The sequence below is a fragment of the Vipera berus genome (assembly GCF_964194415.1).
Source record: "Vipera berus genome assembly, chromosome: 1".
NCBI lineage: Eukaryota > Metazoa > Chordata > Lepidosauria > Squamata > Viperidae > Vipera > Vipera berus.
Window position 1 is genome coordinate 208,318,164 of NC_138202.1, and position 19,770 is coordinate 208,337,933.

The following is a 19,770-nucleotide window of genomic DNA, read 5'->3' on the forward strand; positions in this document are numbered from 1 at the left end:
AAGTGACATTTTTGTTTTAATATCCATGGTTCATTGTAATTCTAGAAAAAATTAGGAGTGAAGAAAAGTTTCTTGAACAGTTGTGCTATCCTCTAGAAGACTAGAATAAGAATATAATTTTATGAGACCGAAGTTAACAGTGGTTTAATAATGATTAATTAATAAAGTACTGTTGCTTAATAAGCTATTACACTAATCCATTTACTATGGTTTATAGTCAAAATAAGGGACGCGGTGGCTCAGTGGGTTAGGACGCTGAGCTTGTCGATCAGAAGGTCGGCAGTTTGGCGGGTCGAATCCCGAGTGCCGCGTAGCAGAGTGAGCGCCTGTTACTCGTCCCAGCTTCTGCCAACCTAGCAGTTCGAAAGCACGTAAAAATGCAAGTAGAAAAATAGGGACCACTCCGGTGGGAAGGTAACAGCGTTCCGTGCGCCTTTGGCGTCCAGTCATGCCGGCCACATGACCACGGAGACGTCCTCGGACAAGCGCTGGCTCTTCGGCTTTGAAACGGAGATGAGCACCGGCCCCTAGAGTCGGAAACGACTAGCACACATGTGCGGGGGAACCTTTACCTTTACCTATAGTCAAAATAGATATGCCCCTCAAAAACTACTAAGGCAGAAATATCTATATTTATAATTAATATAAAATATGAACCTAATATTGCTCTTTAATGATGCTAGACTTTTGTGAACTTTACTCATTCTGTTTAAATTGTATTAATTTTTTCTTAATTGACTCCTGTTTTAAAATCACAGGGACAGCAACATTTTGTCGTAGTGGTCAAGAATTCATTTGGATTCATGCACATGTACTGTAGAACTTTTAATGTTGCGTTTCATTCCTCCTTAGGCGTATAAAAATTTTTTACGTAGGCCTGTTGGATTCAGCATTCTTTGATATGCATTGTCCTAAATTTTTAGATATAATTTTAGATTTACACAATTTTAATTCTTGCCCATTTCTTTGTCCTTGTATCTTCATTCTCCAGACAGTTATGTTATATTTTAGTTCCTTTCCTGCATGTGTTAGAATAAAAGTCAGTAAACTTTTGAATATGGGCTAGAAATTCAGTTTGTAAAATGGTGCATAATGATATGCATTATGGTTATCTAAAGGCCTGTGCTCTCTATACGTTGCTAAATTGTAATTTCTCTTCCTTGATTTTTGGTCATATGGTGGGGACTGATAGAGGTTATAATCCAACATTATCAAGCCCAACAGAGGTAAGAAAACAGATCTCCTGAGGGTTTTTGATTACAATCTTCATTCACAATGCCAATATCAGCTGGGAATTATGAGTACAAGACACAAAATATGGAGGGTTACACCTTTCACAATCTTATCTTAAAACTGATAGAACGATAGTGAAATCCATGATTTATGAATTAATGTATGAAGCATAGCTTAGTGTGATATGTAAACACAAGTAACTGTGTTCTAACAAACACTGGTTCTTTCCAGAAGAATGGACAACTCTTAAGGGATGAATCTGTTGAAATTATTTTCTTACTTAGGCAATAGGAACCATCATTTCTCTGAATCTAAGCCAACAAATAATGCTTTAATCTAAAATAAGATGATTCCTTCTCCTATTTGAAATAGGATTAGCAGCCAGTTTGGTCTAAGGCACTAAGATAGAAATCAAGAGACCATGAGTTCTAGTCCCATTTTAGGCATGAAAGCCAAATGGCTGATTTGGGCCAATCACTCTCTCTCAGCTCAATCCACTTCACTCGTAGGGAAAATAGGAGGAGGAGAGAGTATTAGGTATGTTTGCCTTGTTGAGTTATTTGCAAAAATATAGGGGGGATTTTTGCTGCCTGGATATGATAAGCCTAATGACAGAGCCAGAATTATACTGCCTAAACAGGTGTCTTACCTTAATAATTATAGAAGAGGCATCCTGTTTTTAGAGAATAAGCTGCTTTAATGGATAAACACATCTGATCTATATTCTCTTATTAAACATCTTTTCCCATTCTTCAGTTTTATTTTGGTCTGAAGTTCAAATTACATTCCTTTTGTTTAGTGTCTTTTAAGAAGCTTTTGTTGTGAGAGGATCCAAAAGATTATGAAAAGGGGGCGTATTTGCTCCTTCCAGATCAGGCTAGCTGTATACGTGCTACAGTTTTGTAAGGACTTTTCTGTGATTATGTGGAAAAACTCTTCCTTTAAACTGAAATATGAATCAAAAGGGAGACCTCAAAAACAAGGGAAGGTCTTCTTTATTCTACCTCAGGATGCTCTGATCTGAGGAAAAACTGCAGATTTAGGAACACCAGGGAAGAATATTATCACAAAACTTTAGATAAGTATGCTGGGGGAGAGGATAGAGATATTTTGACGAATTTGGATTGAACTGTGCAGCATTTGAGATGAGCAGAGAATGCATGGCCTTTTTGATGTTTAATGAAATACGAGTTCAGCATCCCCAACCAGTATGGCAAATGATGAAGTATGCTGGAAACATAGTTCAGTAACGTTGGCAGGTCCACAGGTTCCCTGCTTCTACTGCATGTACCTGCATCAATATTTGCCTTATGAATATGCAAATAGCTGCAAACATTATTGTGCAACATGCCAATAAATCTGCCATAGTTTTATTTCAAAAGAAATCCAAACTGCTGCAGAGAGCTGCTTTGTGACTGGAAAATTGGGGGGAATACTTTAGTAATGTGTTTGAAAATTGTTAAGAATCTCCTGGAAAGTTATCTTGCAGCTTTCCTAAAAAAAAGTATAATGAAACCTTGCCGAAGTTGTGGCATGGACAAAGAAAGCTTGTTTTGATAAAATTTTAGGGAGCTTGATGCCTGGCAGTAGTGTTCTAATTAGCATATGCAAATTCAGAAGAGTTTGCTGAAAGCGAACATCAAATTGAATTTTGAAATAATAGCAAGCTTGATTTGATTCTTTTAGTGAACTATGTGTAATGGAATTCTACATAGAGAATAAACTGCCGCAAATTCATGTTCTGAGATTTGCAAACATCAACTGAATTTTGAAATAATAGCAAGCTTGATCTGATTCATTTAGTAAACACAATGTGAACCAGAATTCTATATGGAGAATAAACTGCCACAGATTCATGATCTGAGACTTCAGAAGTCACGTCAGTGAGATAGGAGTAACATGCAGCAAGAAAGAAAAACTAGACAACATTTACTCAGACCCTTTTTATTAGATAAATATAATCCATAAAGTACCTTTGCTTGATATTTTCATTCCTTCTGCATTTGTTAGTTGGACTGATCACTTTTCATCCCACAGCTTGCATTTTCTGTCTGTCATATAGCGAAACTTCAATACATATCGTACCCTTTTCATGTTTAAAAACTGATCTCTTTAAATCTGGATTCTCACTGTTTTGAACATGCTTTTGATTGAAGATGAAAGAAAGTTTGGCTGGTAGAGTTAATTATACATAGGATTGCCTCACCCAGGCCATATTTGACAAGCTTGTGAAAGGCAGCCTTGGCTGAGGACACCGGAGAGCTATGTACAAAGATTAACCGTATTAAATGCCATTATTCAATAAGTATGAGGCAGACAAAGGGTGGGGAAAAAAATTAAACCTATTTGTAACCACGCACAGCAGAGACATAATCTATGGATATGGGAGAAGGCTAAAGGTTCATGTAATGAACCAATCTGACCATCCAGAGAGTAGGGAGGGCAGGGGAGGAGGAATTTTTGCAATACCAAATGAAGCAACCAGCACTTTTTCATTTGACGGTCAGTACCATAAGGAGGTTAACAAAGCAAAGGAGAAAAGAAGAATGTCTCTGAGAACAAACCAGTCCTCAGTTGCAATTCTGAACCACAAAAATGTTACTCTGGTTAATTTTTGTAAAAGGCAGTCTTCTAAAAATATGTGTATGTTGCAAGATAATGAGCGTTGCAGGCAAGGAGCTCTTGTGAGAACTAACGATGCATTTCCAAAAGAGAAAAACATTTTCTCCAGGGACTTGCCAGGAACACTGGACAGCAGTGACAGACAGGTGAGTGTACAGGGGCTGGAGGGATTCAAATTAACTTACCTGGACATTAGTTGTGGTTTGAGCTGTGTGTTTGGAGGGTTTTTTTTTGTGGGAAATTCAAGCTGAAGTACAATATCTATATCCTTGAAGGAAGCCTCATGGAACTTACTGGAGTTACGAACTGTGGTATGAATGTAAGCTGTGTTCATACAGAGAGAATGCAGCGGTCTCTCTTGAAACATTCAGTTTAGCAGCAGTTTATGCAGGATTTTGGAATCTTATGGTTGTAACATTATAATATGTCCCAGTAGCATCTCTTTTTCTCTCCAGAATAAAAAAAAAGTTCCTCTTTTTCTTGCTGGAGAAAACATTTCCGCAGCTGCATCAGCCAGCAATTAGACTACTACAGGGTATCAAATTATGGACTGCATGTAAGGTTTTCGTAATAGTAATTGCTTGGAAAGGGAGACAGATTGTAATTACAGATAAGCTGATTATTGGAAATTGATATTAGCAGTAATTCTCAGTTCAATAAACTGCAGCAGTGTAAGCAGCTGTAGATATGTAGGTTAATGTTAAGAGTTTTCTTAGAAGCCTGGATCATACATAATACTCACCTGTACCTAGTTTTATCACTTTACACTTAGGTTTACGTCTTTCCTGTCACTCGTTTTAAAGAAATTAATTTGAAAGATCCTGATAATAGAAAAAAAAATCAGTTTACAAAATAAATTGGGGTTTTGTTTGTTGGTCTTGTTAGCCTGTCTTGAGGAGAAAACTTTTTTTGTTGTGACAGATTCCAAGAGATCTAGGGCAGAATACAGGTAGTACTTGACTTATGACCATTGCTAAATGAGGCATTTGTTAAGTGAGTTTTGCCCCATTTTTTGACTTTCTTGACATAGTTAAGTGAAACACTGCAGTGTTTAAATCAGTAACATGATTGTTAAGTGAATCTGGCTTCTCCATTGACTTTGCTTGTAAGAAGGTTGCAAAAGGTGATCACATAACCCGGGGACACAGCCATCGTCATAAATATGAGTCAGTTGCCAAGTGTCTGAATTTTGCTCACGTGATCTTGCAAATACTGCAATGAACGTAAGGGTGAAAAATGGTCATAACTCACTTTTTTGGGTGCTGTTGTAACTTCAAATGACCACTAAATGAATTGTTGTAAGTCGAGGACTACCTGTACTTATTGGATCTCCCCACCTCACCCCATTTTTCTCACAGTATCCTGGGTCAATGTGGCTTTTTAAGTTTGGGTTTTCCTCTTTAAAACAGAGATCCCCAACCTTTTGGGCACCAGGGACCAGTTCCGTGGAGGGAGGTTTTTCTGCGGACCAGAGGGGGTGTGATTTCATGTACTGCTTGCATCCTGCAGATGGGGCTTTGCTTGTTTGCATGGACCAGTTTCTGGCATGCCGTGGGCCGGTGCTGGTCCATGGCCCAGGGACCCCTGCCTTAAAACATTGGCTCACTAAACAAGAAAATATGGGAGTAAGCCTAACATAATCAAACTGTGCCGAAGACTGTATTTTGAGCATCAGTTTTTCAGCCAGTAGAAGCTCAGGATTTTGTACTGTATTTACAGTAGAAGTATAGAATATACTTTGAACTGAGAGATGTGGCTGTCTAATTCAGTGTGGCACTCCAATTTCATAGGAGTTCGGTCCTAGTTATTGAATAGTTGAGTGTATTTTAACATGTTTGGTAAATTTATGTTTATTAATCCTTGTTTATGCTTTAGCATAATTTGTAAATCAGGCAACTGAGGCTGGGATAAGAAACAAAACTGCACCTCAGTGCAAGACATGAATCAGGTACCATGTTTGGACTGCAAGCTTAACACTGAAATACCTGACTAAAGACATGTATTTAACATATAAATATGAATTTTCAGCACAGCTGAGAAACCCAAATTCTAACAGAAAATGCTGAATCTTAGTTTTATGAAATTAGATAGATAGATAGGTAGGTAGGTAGATAGAGTGTAAGTAACATAGAATTTCATAATATTTTGATCATACATACACACACACACACACACACACACACACACACACACACACACACACACATATATATATATATATATATATATATATATATATATATATATATATATATATATATATATATATATATATATATATATATATATATACACAGATTGAAGAATCTTGTTACTGCCTGCTAAATGTTAATTCTAAAAGTCCTTTACCCCCCTCCCCCCACAAGTACGGTATTGGGACATGTGTAAACAAAATGATTAGAAAATTGTATTTTGATCTCAGTGTCCCCTGCTCTTGCTAAGGGGCACTCCTCTTGCTTGACTTTTGGAAGAAAATATATGTTCTCTCAATTAAGCAATTCTATGTGAGCACAGAAATATATTGTTTTTAAAGACTGCGAATGGCACATTCACAACTGTTGGCTTTAGAAATGCCTAAAGATAGTATTCCTAATGAATTAAGTAGCAAGCTTACACAAAAAGATTGTCATTACTTCACCCCATATATTAAAACAGCAGAATTATTGTTTGGTTTAAATTTTCTTTCATTTCAGGCTGTGCCTCAGCACTTTTCCCCTAGCCACATATCAGCCTTGGCAATGAAGCAGAAGCTGGCTTTTACCAATCTTAGCTTTGAGGACGATTTGGATCATTCACCTTCTCTTCCTTCTCAAATAAACACAACTACCATTGATCTTTCGGGTATCACTTGCCAAGAATGCATCCAATCCATAGAGGACAAAATTTCCAAGCTATCAGGAATTGTGAATGTCAAAGGATGTCTTGAGCAAAGCCAAGTAACAGTAAAATATTTGGAACTGGAAATAAGCTATCAGCAAATCTGCCAGGAAATTGAAAAACTGGGATTTGATGCCAATGTTGTACAGGCAGCCCAGTCTTCAGGCCAATGGTCCAGTGAAGCTGTTATTAAGATGAAAATTGAAGGCATGACCTGTCAGTCTTGTGTCCGTGCTATTGAAGAAAATATTGGGAAATTACATGGGGTGAAGAAAATCAAAGTGACCCTCAACAACCAAGAAGCTATCATTGTTTACCAGCCCTTTATTATTAAGCCTGAAGAACTAAAGAATAGCATAGACAGCCTGGGGTATGAATGCACCATAAAGCATAAGCATAACCCATTGGAACTAGGTTTCATTAATGTTGAACGCTTACAGCCAATAAACGTAAAAATGTCCAGTGAACATAATGGTGACAGAAATACTGGGGACAAAATGGGATCCAGTACATGTGTTACAGTAGTAGAAATCGAAGGAACGCATGACCAATCTTGTGTAAACGATATGGAAGTTTTGATTTCAGAGATGACTGGAGTACAGGGTACCAGGGTATCTCAGGAAGAAAAAAAGATTACTGTGTGGTTCGACCCAAAACTCATCACTCCATCTTCATTGCAGCAATCCATCCAAGCCATTACCCCTGGGAACGTTAACCTAGTTTTTTCTTGTGGAATGGAAGGCCAAAATGGATTAATTATCTCAAATGCTGCCTCTTCTATACCTTCTTTCAGTCACCTTTCCCAAGAACAGGAGGCAAATGGATGCAATACAGCTCTCCTTAGAATTGATGGAATGACCTGCAATTCTTGTGTAAATTCTATTAAAGGCTCCATATCCCAAAAGAAAGGGGTGACAAACATCTCTGTATCTTTAACTGAAGGTACTGCAGTTGTATCTTACAATTCCGTTATAACTAACTCTGAAGAGATACGAGCTGCTGTAGAAGACATGGGATTTGATGCTTTTGTTCTAACAGGTATTGTACGATGCAGTCTTTTCTGCTATTGAATCGAGATGCATTAAAACTCTTGTGTCAACTGATGAATTTTAAATATCTAGTCATTTTGAGCTGCTTCTGATTAGGTTAAAATTTAGAAGCCCTAGCCTAGGATTGGAGCTGTTAGGTCCTAAATGTGTGCGTGATTCTGTACACTGCTAAAATACAGGGTTTTAATACTTAAATACTGGGCGGGCCATGGTATTTAAGAATTAGATACTTAATGAAGAGAAATATTGCTGTCTTGAGCTCCATATATTTATTTAGAAGCTGTGGTTATAGCTTTCTATTAATATGGAACACATGAGTTCCATCCATGAAGATAATTAATTAAAGTTGTCTCTCTTTTAGCTGCAGGGATAGATCTGCCCTTGAAAGACAGAAAGGATGTTTGGATAATCTGTAAATAAATAGAAACTAATTCTCCATTCCTTCAGAAATAGTTAGAAGCTAATTTTTGTGCTTGCTGTTTTTAAGCCCACCAAACTTTGTAGAAAGCTATGCCGTGTGTAGGAAGCAAAAAACTATGTCCAGCACAGACTTCCTTTGCCATATCCATAAACGAGAGAGTTATTTCAGAATTATAACATTCTGGGCTGCTGTGCAGGATAAGATCCTTGTAACTTGTTGTCTTTTAACATAACAAAAAGTTTGGGGGGGGGAAAAACATATTTAGATTAAGCTTTACTTCTGGCGACTTCATGGACTCTAACCCTAACCCTGAGTTTTCCTTTTCCCTCACATGGAAGAGGTTTGCCATGGCCTTTTTAAGAACCGAATTTCCTGCTTACCGTACAATCCTAATATTCTTCGGTGGTCTTCCATCAAAATACTAACGAGGCCTAACTGGCATAATTTGTTTTGCCAGAGATCACATGTCTCATAAGAATCTTATCTTTTGGAAAAGGAAGGGAAGAAGCTTTCAAGAACAGGAAAAGGGAGGGTTTCAGAAGCAGTGGATGTTCTTCTCCTCAGCTGGCTTGCTCTGTCCACCCTAAAACCCTCAATCAATTATCATTGACTGAATGTGGTCTTCAACTCAGAACGAATGCGGCGTCCATTTTAAATAGTTCAAAACCTCTTGGTCGTGTTTCCATATCTTACATCTTTTGAAAATTAAAATCCCTCTGGGATTGGCATTCCAACACATATTTGTTTAAAATTCTTCATTTAACTTCAGAAATATTGTACTGCCAGGAAGGAAGGCAATGCTTCGAAAAGAATCCTAAAATACTTTTTGGGATAAATGATTAACTATGTAATGTTTCTTCTGCTCCATGTATTTATGCGATGCTGTTCTTATTTTAGATGCAGTAACTGGAAAACTTACTGATGGAGGTATAGAGCTGAGTGAGATAACCTCTGTTTCCTTGACAAACAAAGTCCCAGAACTGTCATCTGAAGATGTATTTTTGCCAAAAAAGAAGTTGCGCACTAACTTTCCAGAATTCTCCAGTAAAAGAGACACTGAAAAATGTTTCCTGCTTGTAACAGGCATGACTTGTGCATCGTGTGTTTCAAGCATTGAGAAGAATTTACAAAAAGAAGATGGTAAAAATAGCACGACACATTTTTCTTTATGTTATTTGGGTTCTCCTTTGAAACAGTGGCTTTCAGACATTGATAATTATTTAGATTTAGCTTGCAAACCATTTGAGAAAGATCTACTTTCTTATCAGGCTACTTAAAATGGTAGCTGGTAGTTCACACTTTAAGGCTGGATTGAGTGCTGCAACTGTTAGGTGTGACTCAGGAAAGAATGTATATGTCTGATGCAGCTTTGTTTTTACAGGAATAGTCTCTGTGCTTGTTGCCTTGATGGCAGGGAAAGTGGAGGTAATATATAAGCCAGATAAAATTCAGCCTCTTGAAATAATCCAGCTGATTGAGAAATTGGGTTTTAAAGCTTCAGTCTTACAAGATTATGCTGGGACAGACGGCAACATAGATCTTAAGGTGAGCATCGTAATACAAACTCTTAAAAGCTTCATATTGATTCTAAACAGAAAAATACAGATAAGAATATTCAACAAGGAATAAATTTAAATAAATTTAAATGCAGGTTAAACAATTGGCAATTGTTTGCAATTAGTAAAAAATTTTTGTACACCTATGGTTTTCTTTACATCTGTGTTTGTATTTTTAATTTTGTTTGACTGTCAAGTTCTAAAACATATAATGCCAATTGGATAGATTTGCATAAAAGGTAAAGGTAAGGGTAAAGGTTCCCCCGCACATGTGTGCTAGTCGTTTCCGACTCTAGGGGCCGGTGCTCATCTCCGTTTCAAAGCCGAAGAGCATACATACATACAATTCTACATTTTTCCATCTATTGCTGAGAAATGTGAGCATCTGAGATGTTTCCAAGAAAAAAAGATTGACCAAGGGAATGCACGTAGTTTGCAATGTAAGAATTGTTGCAAAGTTGCTTATGAAGGGCAAATATAACAGTTGAGAATCCCCGTTGCCAGTCCATCTCCCAGCTAGCATGGGATGAGATTCAGCATATCTGGAAAACACTAGAATGGGGAAAGCTGGTTTATCTTTGGGATTCTCATTGGCTGTATTTCCCTTTCATTTCCTGTCCTCTCTAGATGCCCTCTTGATCTGGAACTGCAGGAGGTGGTGTAAAATACCACACTGATACCACACTTTTTCGCTTAACATGGGAGATGTAGATACAATGGAGCAATGGTTGATCTGACAGCCCAGAGCAAATTCTTGTGCTGAGAACTAACTGAAACTTTGCTTAGATTCTAGGGATGACTTGTAGTTCATGTGTTCATAGCATTGAATCCAAGCTTACTGAAACACCTGGCATTCTCTATGCATCTGTAGTCCTAGCCACTTCAAAAGCCCGTGTTCGTTATGATCCTGAAGTGATTGGTCCTCGAGACATTATAAAAATTGTTCAGGTAAGCCATTGAAGCAAACATTTCGGAGGGCCATGATGGTAATTAATGTTAACATTATATTTAATCTTCCCCCAATTCAGGCACATTCCAAAGTTTTATGCTCAGAATACCAATGCAGTGTAGCCATTGCTGAGAATTCTGGAAGTTGAAGTCTGCCCTCAGGAAAATGTTTAGGGAAGGCTGCTGCAAGCAGCTACAACTGGCCTCCAGAGGCCTGAGAAAGGTGGAAAATCTCAGTTGGATTGCCTAGAAATCAGGGGTCTGCAACCTTGGCAACTTTAAGACTTGTGGAATTCTGGGAGCTGAATCCCCAAGTCTTAAAGTTGTCAAGGTTGCAGACCCCTGGCCCAGACGAATGATTGATATTAGAAGATCACTGGCAACTTTTGTGCTGTTTTGCACTTTTTAGCGAGTTGCAAATCAATAAGGTAGTGCTCCCTAACCTGGCATCTGCCAAACAGACAGCTACTCATCACCTAAGGAGCTATGACTGGTCTCCAGGGATCTGACAAGGTGGTAAATCTCAACTGGATTGCCTAGATTGCCAAGTTCCAAGACAGCTTAAGGATTTCTTCATTTTTCTGGTGAGCAGCAGTGCTTACAGAGGCTGCGAGATCAAGTCCACTCTCCTGTACCAAGCACAGAACCCATAAGCCCTGAAAAGGAAAAATGAAAGACAGCTTTCAGTATGTGGGAGAGTGTAAGAAAATGACAGTGTTTTTCTCTGACTGTATGTCACTTTGTGGACTTTGCTTCCAGAGTCCTCCTACTGTTTGACAGTGCCTCTGGCTATCCTATAACCCTGCAATTTGCCCACTCAAATCTGAAAAATCACATGCTTGCTACCAGACACCACCTCTTTGATCCCTCTGATAGTCCAAGTTCTGGTAGTGACTTTCAAGTCCTACTGCGCTTAGCAAAATGCCAGATTTCATGGGAAATGGTCATCTGTCATTCAGTGATGGCAACCTTGGCTCTTTTATGATTCGTGGACTTCAACTCCCAGAATTCCTGAGCCAACCATAAAGGGGCCATCGTTCCCCAGACCTGGCCTAGATGAATGATTGATATTATTTTTTTATTTTATTTTAATCCCATTTATATCCCGCCCTTCTCCAAAGACTCAGGGCGGCTTACAAGCTTAGCAGTAGCCTTCATTCTATGTATATGCCTCCTTATTAGGGCCCCCCTCAAGCGGCATTATTACAAAGTCAGCTTAATTGCCCCCAACAATCTGGGTCCTCATTTTACCTACCTCGGAAGGATGGAAGGCTGAGTCAACCTTGAGCCTGGTGGGATGCGAACCTGCACTAATTGCAGGCAGCTGGTGTTACTTAAGGAGGCATTAGCCCACTGCTCCACCAAGGCTCTTAGAAGACCACTGGCAACTTTTGTGCTGTTTTGCATTTTTTTTATAAAGTTGCAAATCATTAAGGTAGCCTTCCCTAACCCAGCATCTGCCAGATACACAGGTAGTCATCACCTAACAACCACTCATTAGCAACTGTTCAATATTATGATGGCACTGAATGAAGGGACTTACAACCTATAGCCTAGAGCTGTTGCAGCACCCTGCCCTCCCCCCACAGTCACATGGTTGTAATCCTGGCACTTGGCAACTTGTTTGCACTTATAGTGGGTTGCCAAACGCCCCAAGATCATGTGAACACTATGTGGAATCTTCCCTGTCAGCTTTTTCAGATAGCCACTGTTGAAGGGACTCTTTCACTCAGCCTCTTTGAGAGCAAAAAAACACTGCCTGATGGACTGATTTTCCCTGAGCAGGGCAGAATCTCTTTTGCAAGCAGGGTTTTTGCTCTCAGGGAGACTGGGTGAAAAAGTTCCTTCACAAATGAACTTCTTCACCCAGCCTCTTTGAGAGCAAAAGCATTTCCTGAAGGATTAATTTCATCCTGCTCCGCAGAGTTTCTCCAGCAGGGAGAAAAAGTTTCTGGGCTGGAGAAAAAAAGTTCAGATCACAAAGATCTGAATTTCTTTGCTCTAGCGGCCCTACACTGTAGTTCCCTTCAGCACATGGAGGGGAGCTGCCTGCCCCCCCCCCCGTAGGCAGTTCTTTCACTCTGTCTGCTTAACAACCTGCACGGTTACTTAACGATGCAATAGGGAGAGCCTGGACTGCAGACATTGAGCAAGGCAGTCACATGGGTTTCTCACCGACTTATAACCTAAATTCAGGATTCAATTGTCATAAATTAAGGATTATCTTATTGGGCTGCAGTTTCCAAATTCCTAATTGGCAAGCCTGCAGCATTTGGACATTGAGTGGTGTTCACCATGAGTAAAAAATGTGTTTACCTATTTTTTTTTACCTCTCATTACAAAAGTAGCTGTGGTAATTAATAAAGAAACCATTGTGTAACGTAATCTTCTAATAATCCTTTGTATTTATATTTGTAAGGGTAGAATAGAATAGAATAGAATAATAGAATAGAATAGAATAGAATAGAATAGAATAGAATAGAATAGAATAGAATAGAATAGAATAGAATAGAATAGAATAGAACAACAGAACCGAACAGAACAGAACAGAATAGAATAGAATAGAATAGGTGGAAGGGACCTTGGAGGTCTTCTAGTCCAGCCCCCTGCTCAAGCAGGAGAACCTCCTATACCGTCTCAGACTGGTGAATGTCTAGTCTCTTCTTAAAAATCTCCAGTGATGGAGCGCCCGTGATTTCTGGAGGCAAGCTGTTCCACTGTTGATTGTCCTCACTGTCAGGAAGTTTTTCCTTAGTTCCAGGTTGCTTCTCTCTTTGATCAGTTTCCAACCATTGTTTCTCGCCCTTCCCTCTGGTGCTTTGGTGAACAACCTGGCCCCCTCTGCCTTGTGGCAGCCCCTCAGATATTGGTACACTGCTATCATGTCTCCCCTATTTCTTCTTTTCTTTAGACTAGCCAAACCCGAGTCCTGCAGCCGTTCTTCGTATGTTTTAGTCTCCAGGCCTTTGATCATCTTTCTTTTGCTTTTTGTTATAAAGGGAATTGGTTTTCAAGCATCTTTGGCTAAAAGAGATCCAAAAGATCATAACTTGGATCACAAACAGGAGATCCAACAGTGAGTATATCTGCCAACCAAAGAATATTTTATAAACAAATGCTCCAGGGATATTCCTCTCCCATTAGCTGTCTGCCCACTGAAAAACACCTTTTCTTCTCCCTGCAATACCCACACATCATTGAAATGTTATAGATTGAGGGGTTCTTTGTTGCCAACTCATTGATGGAATTACTGGAGGGGAAGAGAAATGAAGACAGCTCATTTTTCATGAATAATTTGTAAACTAAAAATGGTTTCTAATCTAATTGGCCAACCTATATACACTGTGCCTTTTACTACAGAGTCTTGATTTCCTTTGTTTCCCACTTCTGTGCATTGTATGGGCTATCATAGCTAGGTTGCAAAAACCCAGATGACTTTTTTTTTTCATCTAATGATCTCCCAGATTGCTGCAGGCCAAATATTGTAGCTCTACACACACGTGCCATAATAAAATATACACATTCAGGGCTGATTTGTACCAAGCCTGATGACTGATATCCATAGGAGTGAGTAAACGTGGTATACAGTAATATGCTTTCGTCAATCAGGTTGCCAGGGAAACTTCACCTTCTAACAGTGTCTTTCTGCCTTTGCAGATGGAAGAAATCATTTTTATGCAGCCTGGTGTTTGGTATTCCAGTTTTGGTCTTAATGGTTTATATGTTATTACCCATGGATGACCATCATGAATCGATGGTGCTGGAGCAAAACTTGATTCCTGGGCTGTCTATTCTTAACCTTCTCTTCTTTGTACTTTGCACTTTGGTTCAGGTATGGATGTTCTTTAAGTCCTCTGTTTTTACCACCTCCCGTTATATACATCTTTAAATAGTTCTATTGAGACATCTAGACAGAACATGGTGGAAAGCTAACTGCTCTTCTTCTCTCTCTCTCTCTCTCTCTCTTTCTCTCTCTCTCTCTCTCTCTCTCTCTGTCTCTTCCTTCCTTACAGTTCCTGGGTGGATGGTACTTCTATGTCCAAGCCTACAAGTCATTAAAGCATAAAATGGCCAATATGGATGTCCTGATAGTAATGGCCACATCAACTGCTTACGTCTATTCATGTACCATTTTGATCGTTGCAGTTATTGAAAAGGCTGAACAGAGTCCCGTCACATTTTTTGACACCCCACCAATGCTGTTTGTATTCATAGCTCTTGGGAGATGGCTAGAACACATAGCAAAGGTTGGTATTTCTTGAGAGCTAAAGGCCAGATTTACTTAGCAACCACATGATTTTCTTAATGACAGTGACATGGTTCCGACAGACAGAGACAAATACAACAGAACTCTGAGGCATGCAAATTCCTCAAAGAACATGTTTATTGGTTACAAAGTATCAGCACGATCAGAAGTGAAACCAAGTCTGAATACCCCCTAACAATTCCCCAGTTACAAAGCATAAAGTTCCCACCCCCAAAACTATGTAAGTGAGTACGTTCCCCATTAAATGAAATTGGCGGGCTTTCTTATACAACGCCCAGTTCCTGGTCGCAGGAGCAACAGATGACCTTGGTTCCCATGGGACACCTGGTGGCTTTGGCTATCACAGCACCTGGGCAAGCCCCCTCCCTCCATTCCGTGTGGCAACCTCAAATGAGGGGGAAAAATGGCTGCAGCCAGGCTCATTTGCAGAGTTGACAGTCAGCAGTGATCTGCTTAATGACAATGGTAAAAGTGATATGAAATTAGGTCTGGTCATACAATGACCTGCTAAATGACCACATTGTCAATGTTCATATACCTTTAGATAAGAGACATTATCTTCTGGTCGACAATGTACACCATATCTACAAGTCCAGTTTTATTCATTCATTTCATTTGTTGCAGTCAAAAGGCCACAATTTGCCATCTTTGGAAGTAATGCCTGCTCAGTGTTAAATGTGGCTTGGCAATGGCTTATTAATGCCTTAACTTTAATTCTTTTAATTTCTACTTTTCATTTTATTCTTTAAGGATTGAATGTATATAGGTCTTCTTAGTGCTGGCCTTTTGACTGCAACAAATGAAATAAATGAATAAAACTGGACTCCACCCATTTCTACCATCAGCATATCCCCTGCAACTTCCCCTGTAAATCTCAAACAAATGTGGCTTTATGCAGGTTTTTAGAAACTTGCACCATGTCCTTAAAATATTCGGCTTAGCTTACAATTGTTAAAATGACAGTAGAACGGAAACATTCAGAAGACTTATGTAAAAGCAATCAGAGATGGAAATATACAAGCCAGTATAACTGGCAATAATAAACGGTATAGATCAGTGGTCTTCCACCTTTTCTTTACCACAGACCCCCTTTAAATACCTTTTGTGGCCACAGTTCATGGCCATGGACCCCCAAGACCTGGGGTAGGCAACCTCGGCTCTTTTATGACTCATGGACTCCAACTCCCAGAATTCCTGAGTCAGCTAAGGTATTCATAAAATTCTGGGAGTTGAAGTCCATGAGTCATAAGAGAGCCGAGGTTGCCTACCCCTGCCCAAGACTTAACTCAAGATTTAAATTATATAACATTTTTTCAAGTCTTTGCAGACCTCCTGAGAGGACATCATGGCCCCTGAGGGGTCTGTGGATCCCAGGCTGAGAACCACTGGGATAGAACACTCTTTGCAGTGTACTGAAATGGTATCATTTAATATAAATGACAAGTGAGCTTCCCTAGGAGAAACTTTCTACCAGCAGCCTCCACTAGCAAGAAGTCCCTTGCCTTAGGAGCCTGCTGCTGCATCTTAGTTTTGAAAAGAAATTGGCATTCAGAGCACCAGAGTTTGTTTGCCTAATCTTTCAGTTACTCAGAGTAATATTGATCTGAGTCTGTCTGTTGAGCAGCTGAGTTGGATTTAATCTTCTAGTGACCATGAAGTTCACTTGTTATTTTGACTTGGCTGAACCATTTCAGTTCAAACTACCTGTCAGGATGTAAGCATGTGAAGATACAATATCATATGAATTCCCTTATGAGGGTCTCTGGAATAATAGTGAAAAATATATATAATTTCAGTGTATTTCTCAAGTGCACTAGCATGGTGGTGAAAGGATTCAACTGTTCTCTTTTCTTATTTTTTTCACAAGGCATATTTTGATTGCACACAAAAGTACAAACTTGGTGAAGTGATTTAATGTGCTTTGGGACTGCATGGGAATAAGTCTATGTGCTCTATTATACTATGGAAAAAAGCAGCAGTGGTTTATAAAGGATGTGAGAGATGGGCAGTTAAGGAAAAAAGAGCATACCAATTAAATTCTAATACAGGGATCTAGTAATAGCGGTGAAAGGTTTGCTAGAAAAAGTAGCTTCCCAGAGTTGCTGATTGTTTGCATATTCCAAAATACAATGGTCCTTTGACTTGCATTCTCTAAAATATTAATTCTTCCGTGCAGTGCATAACTGGTAGAATGGAATTCTCAAGCATCGCGGCTTTCTCTTTAGGATAGCAGCTATTCCACCCTGCTCTTACATTAGTAACAGTGGCGTGTATATCAATATTTAGAATACATCACGTGAAATTAAACGAAGCAGCACAAGTACGTTGTGAAGAGTACCTATACACATCTGTCTCTATTTCAGAGTAAAACATCAGAAGCGCTTGCTAAATTAATTTCTCTTCAAGCTACAGAAGCTGTTATAGTGACACTTGGACCTGACAATTGCATAATCAGGTACGCTGTTGGTACAAACGTTTCACTTTTTTATGCAACAATATTTTCAGTTCTTTTAGTAACTTTGAAAAGTACAGATAATCCTCGATTTACAACAAGTAAATGTTCAAAGTTAAAACAGCACTGAAAAAAGTGGCTTACGACCGTTTCTCATACTTATGACCACTGCAGCATCCCTATCATCACAAGAACAAAATTTAACTGACTCATATTTATGACGGTTGCCGTGCCTGGGGTCTTGTGATCACCTTTTGTGACCTTCTGATCAGCAAAGTCAATGGGGAAGCCAAATTCACTTAGCAACCGTGTTACTAAGTTAACAACTGCAGAGGTTCACTTAACAATTGTGGCAAGAAAAGTTGTAAAATGGAGCAAAACTCTTAACAAATGTTTCACTTAGCAACAGAAATTCTAGGCTCAATTGTGGTCATAAGTCGAGGACTACTTGTAATAAGGAAGCGATGGCCGTAAATGCATGGTTAGTGGACGCAATTGATTTTGAGGGCACACTGTGTTTTAAATAGTCCTGTTGTGCCTGATCCATCTGTTAGGAACTGCTATATGTAGATTAAATAACTAAATGGAATTGGGCCTGCATAACTCTCCTTTGAAATTAATCATTCCCTTACCTTTCATTGACAAGAAAAAGTCTAAAGCAATTTTTTTCCTCCTTTGGGAGGCAAACTCCCTAACTACAATTGGTTTGGAAACAGGTAATCCTCAGCTTACTACCACAATGAGCCCACAAGGTCTGTAAGTCACTGCAGTCATTAAGCCTCCTCTAGTGTGTGGATCTTCAACTCTCCCCACCACTTCTGGAAGGCTTGTCCTGGCTGAAGGCTGGTGCTTGTCTTGCGATGTTTCTGGGTCTCTTTCTAGTCTTTGGAAACATTAGCTAGCTTTCTACAATAGCTGCACCTTGCATTGGCTGGGCACGCTTGCCAGCAGCTGCATGAAAAGGGAAGGTAAGCAGACTCGTGCAGGTAATCAGGAAGAAGGCCCAAACCTTCTGTGAGAGTATGGGGTGTGGAGAAGGCCCAAACTTTAGAAGAGTGATGGGGAGGTGGGAAGGCCCAAGCCTTCTGAGAGAGTAGGCCTAGTCTCTTGCCCACAATGGGTTTCTACATGCTAGGGGTCTTAGCTGGCTGAGGCTTCCTAGCCTGTGGGTACTCTGTGAAGAACCTGAATTTTTGTGTGTTAGGGGTCGCTGCAATAATTTGACCCCCGCTCCCAAAGTTCGAACTTTGGGAGGGGATCATATGTCCCCTTTTCCAGCACTATAGTATTTAAGAATGGTCACTGAATGAACGGTCATAAGCCGAGAACTGCCTGTATAGTAAGGCAGTCTTTTTCAAAGCTGGCAACTTTAAGATGCATGAACTGGGGAATGCTGGCTGGAGACTTCTGGAATCTAAATCTATACATCTTAAAATGGCAAAGTTTGGGGAAAAAACTGCAATAGGGGATTTGAAAAGAACAATTACTGGGTTTTGACAAGCCACAAAATCAGACCTTGGGTAATAATTCTTATTTAGTGGGCCAAATATTAATCCCTTTATTTTATTTTTTATATATACAAGTTTTATTGATTTTTTAATTAATTAGAAAAAATTTAAAAACAGGATATTGATATGTATTAGTGAAAATATATTGAAAATTTTGTTAATTGACTAGGTTACAACTAGAAGTGTATTAACTTGACTATTTTGACTATGTGATACTTGAGGGAATCAGAGAGGGAATCCCTGTTGATGTAACCTGAACTATTTACAACTTGTTATTTGTTATTTTGACTACCCAACCACCATATTGCTTCACAAATACATGTATATGTAAATAATCCCTTTATTTTCTAATGTGATATGTGTAAATTCCTGAATGAATTTAGATCTTACACATTTAGAAAGATTTTCTCTTTTTTGTAATATATTTTATTGATTTTTAAAAAAATATAAATCACTTAATAATTGATGAACAGTGTTTTGTCTGGGTTACATTTGTAAAACAACCATTAACAATTGATTTCTATAATCCATAATCCACATAATGATTTTAGTTGATTTCCTCTTTTCCCAAAATATCCTCTTTTGCAAACATTGAGTTAATACAATTCTTATTGTTTTGATAGATAACAATTAAATATATATTTTTCCCAATATTCCTAAAACTAATAATCACATCAATATAATATTTCTTTTCTATCCAATCATTCTGGTTGCCTTATCATAGATTCTGTTACAGTCCTTATTTTAATTTGTTTCTCCCACCAAATTCTAGGTATTCTTAGCGGTTAAGATTTTCTCAAAAATTAATTACATTTAAAAATTTAACTCTATTTTTCC

The 19,770-nt window shown here is 38.8% G+C and overlaps 1 protein-coding gene across 1 annotated transcript in view; it reads left to right on the forward strand.

Moving 5' to 3' along the window:
• Window positions 1–3,930: 3,930 nt before the first annotated feature.
• ATP7B (ATPase copper transporting beta) overlaps window positions 3,931–19,770 on the forward strand; it is a gene marked incomplete at its 5' end in the record, with an annotated part of 38,604 nt that continues 22,764 nt past the window's right edge. Inside the window, 10 exons of the mRNA XM_081344216.1 lie at window positions 3,931–4,001; window positions 4,360–4,411; window positions 6,549–7,770; window positions 9,100–9,342; window positions 9,617–9,747; window positions 10,545–10,706; window positions 13,706–13,782; window positions 14,364–14,538; window positions 14,720–14,953; window positions 17,337–17,428. Of these exons, the coding sequence (XP_081200342.1) occupies window positions 3,931–4,001; window positions 4,360–4,411; window positions 6,549–7,770; window positions 9,100–9,342; window positions 9,617–9,747; window positions 10,545–10,706; window positions 13,706–13,782; window positions 14,364–14,538; window positions 14,720–14,953; window positions 17,337–17,428 (2,459 nt within the window). The remainder of the gene's footprint in view (window positions 4,002–4,359; window positions 4,412–6,548; window positions 7,771–9,099; window positions 9,343–9,616; window positions 9,748–10,544; window positions 10,707–13,705; window positions 13,783–14,363; window positions 14,539–14,719; window positions 14,954–17,336; window positions 17,429–19,770) is intronic.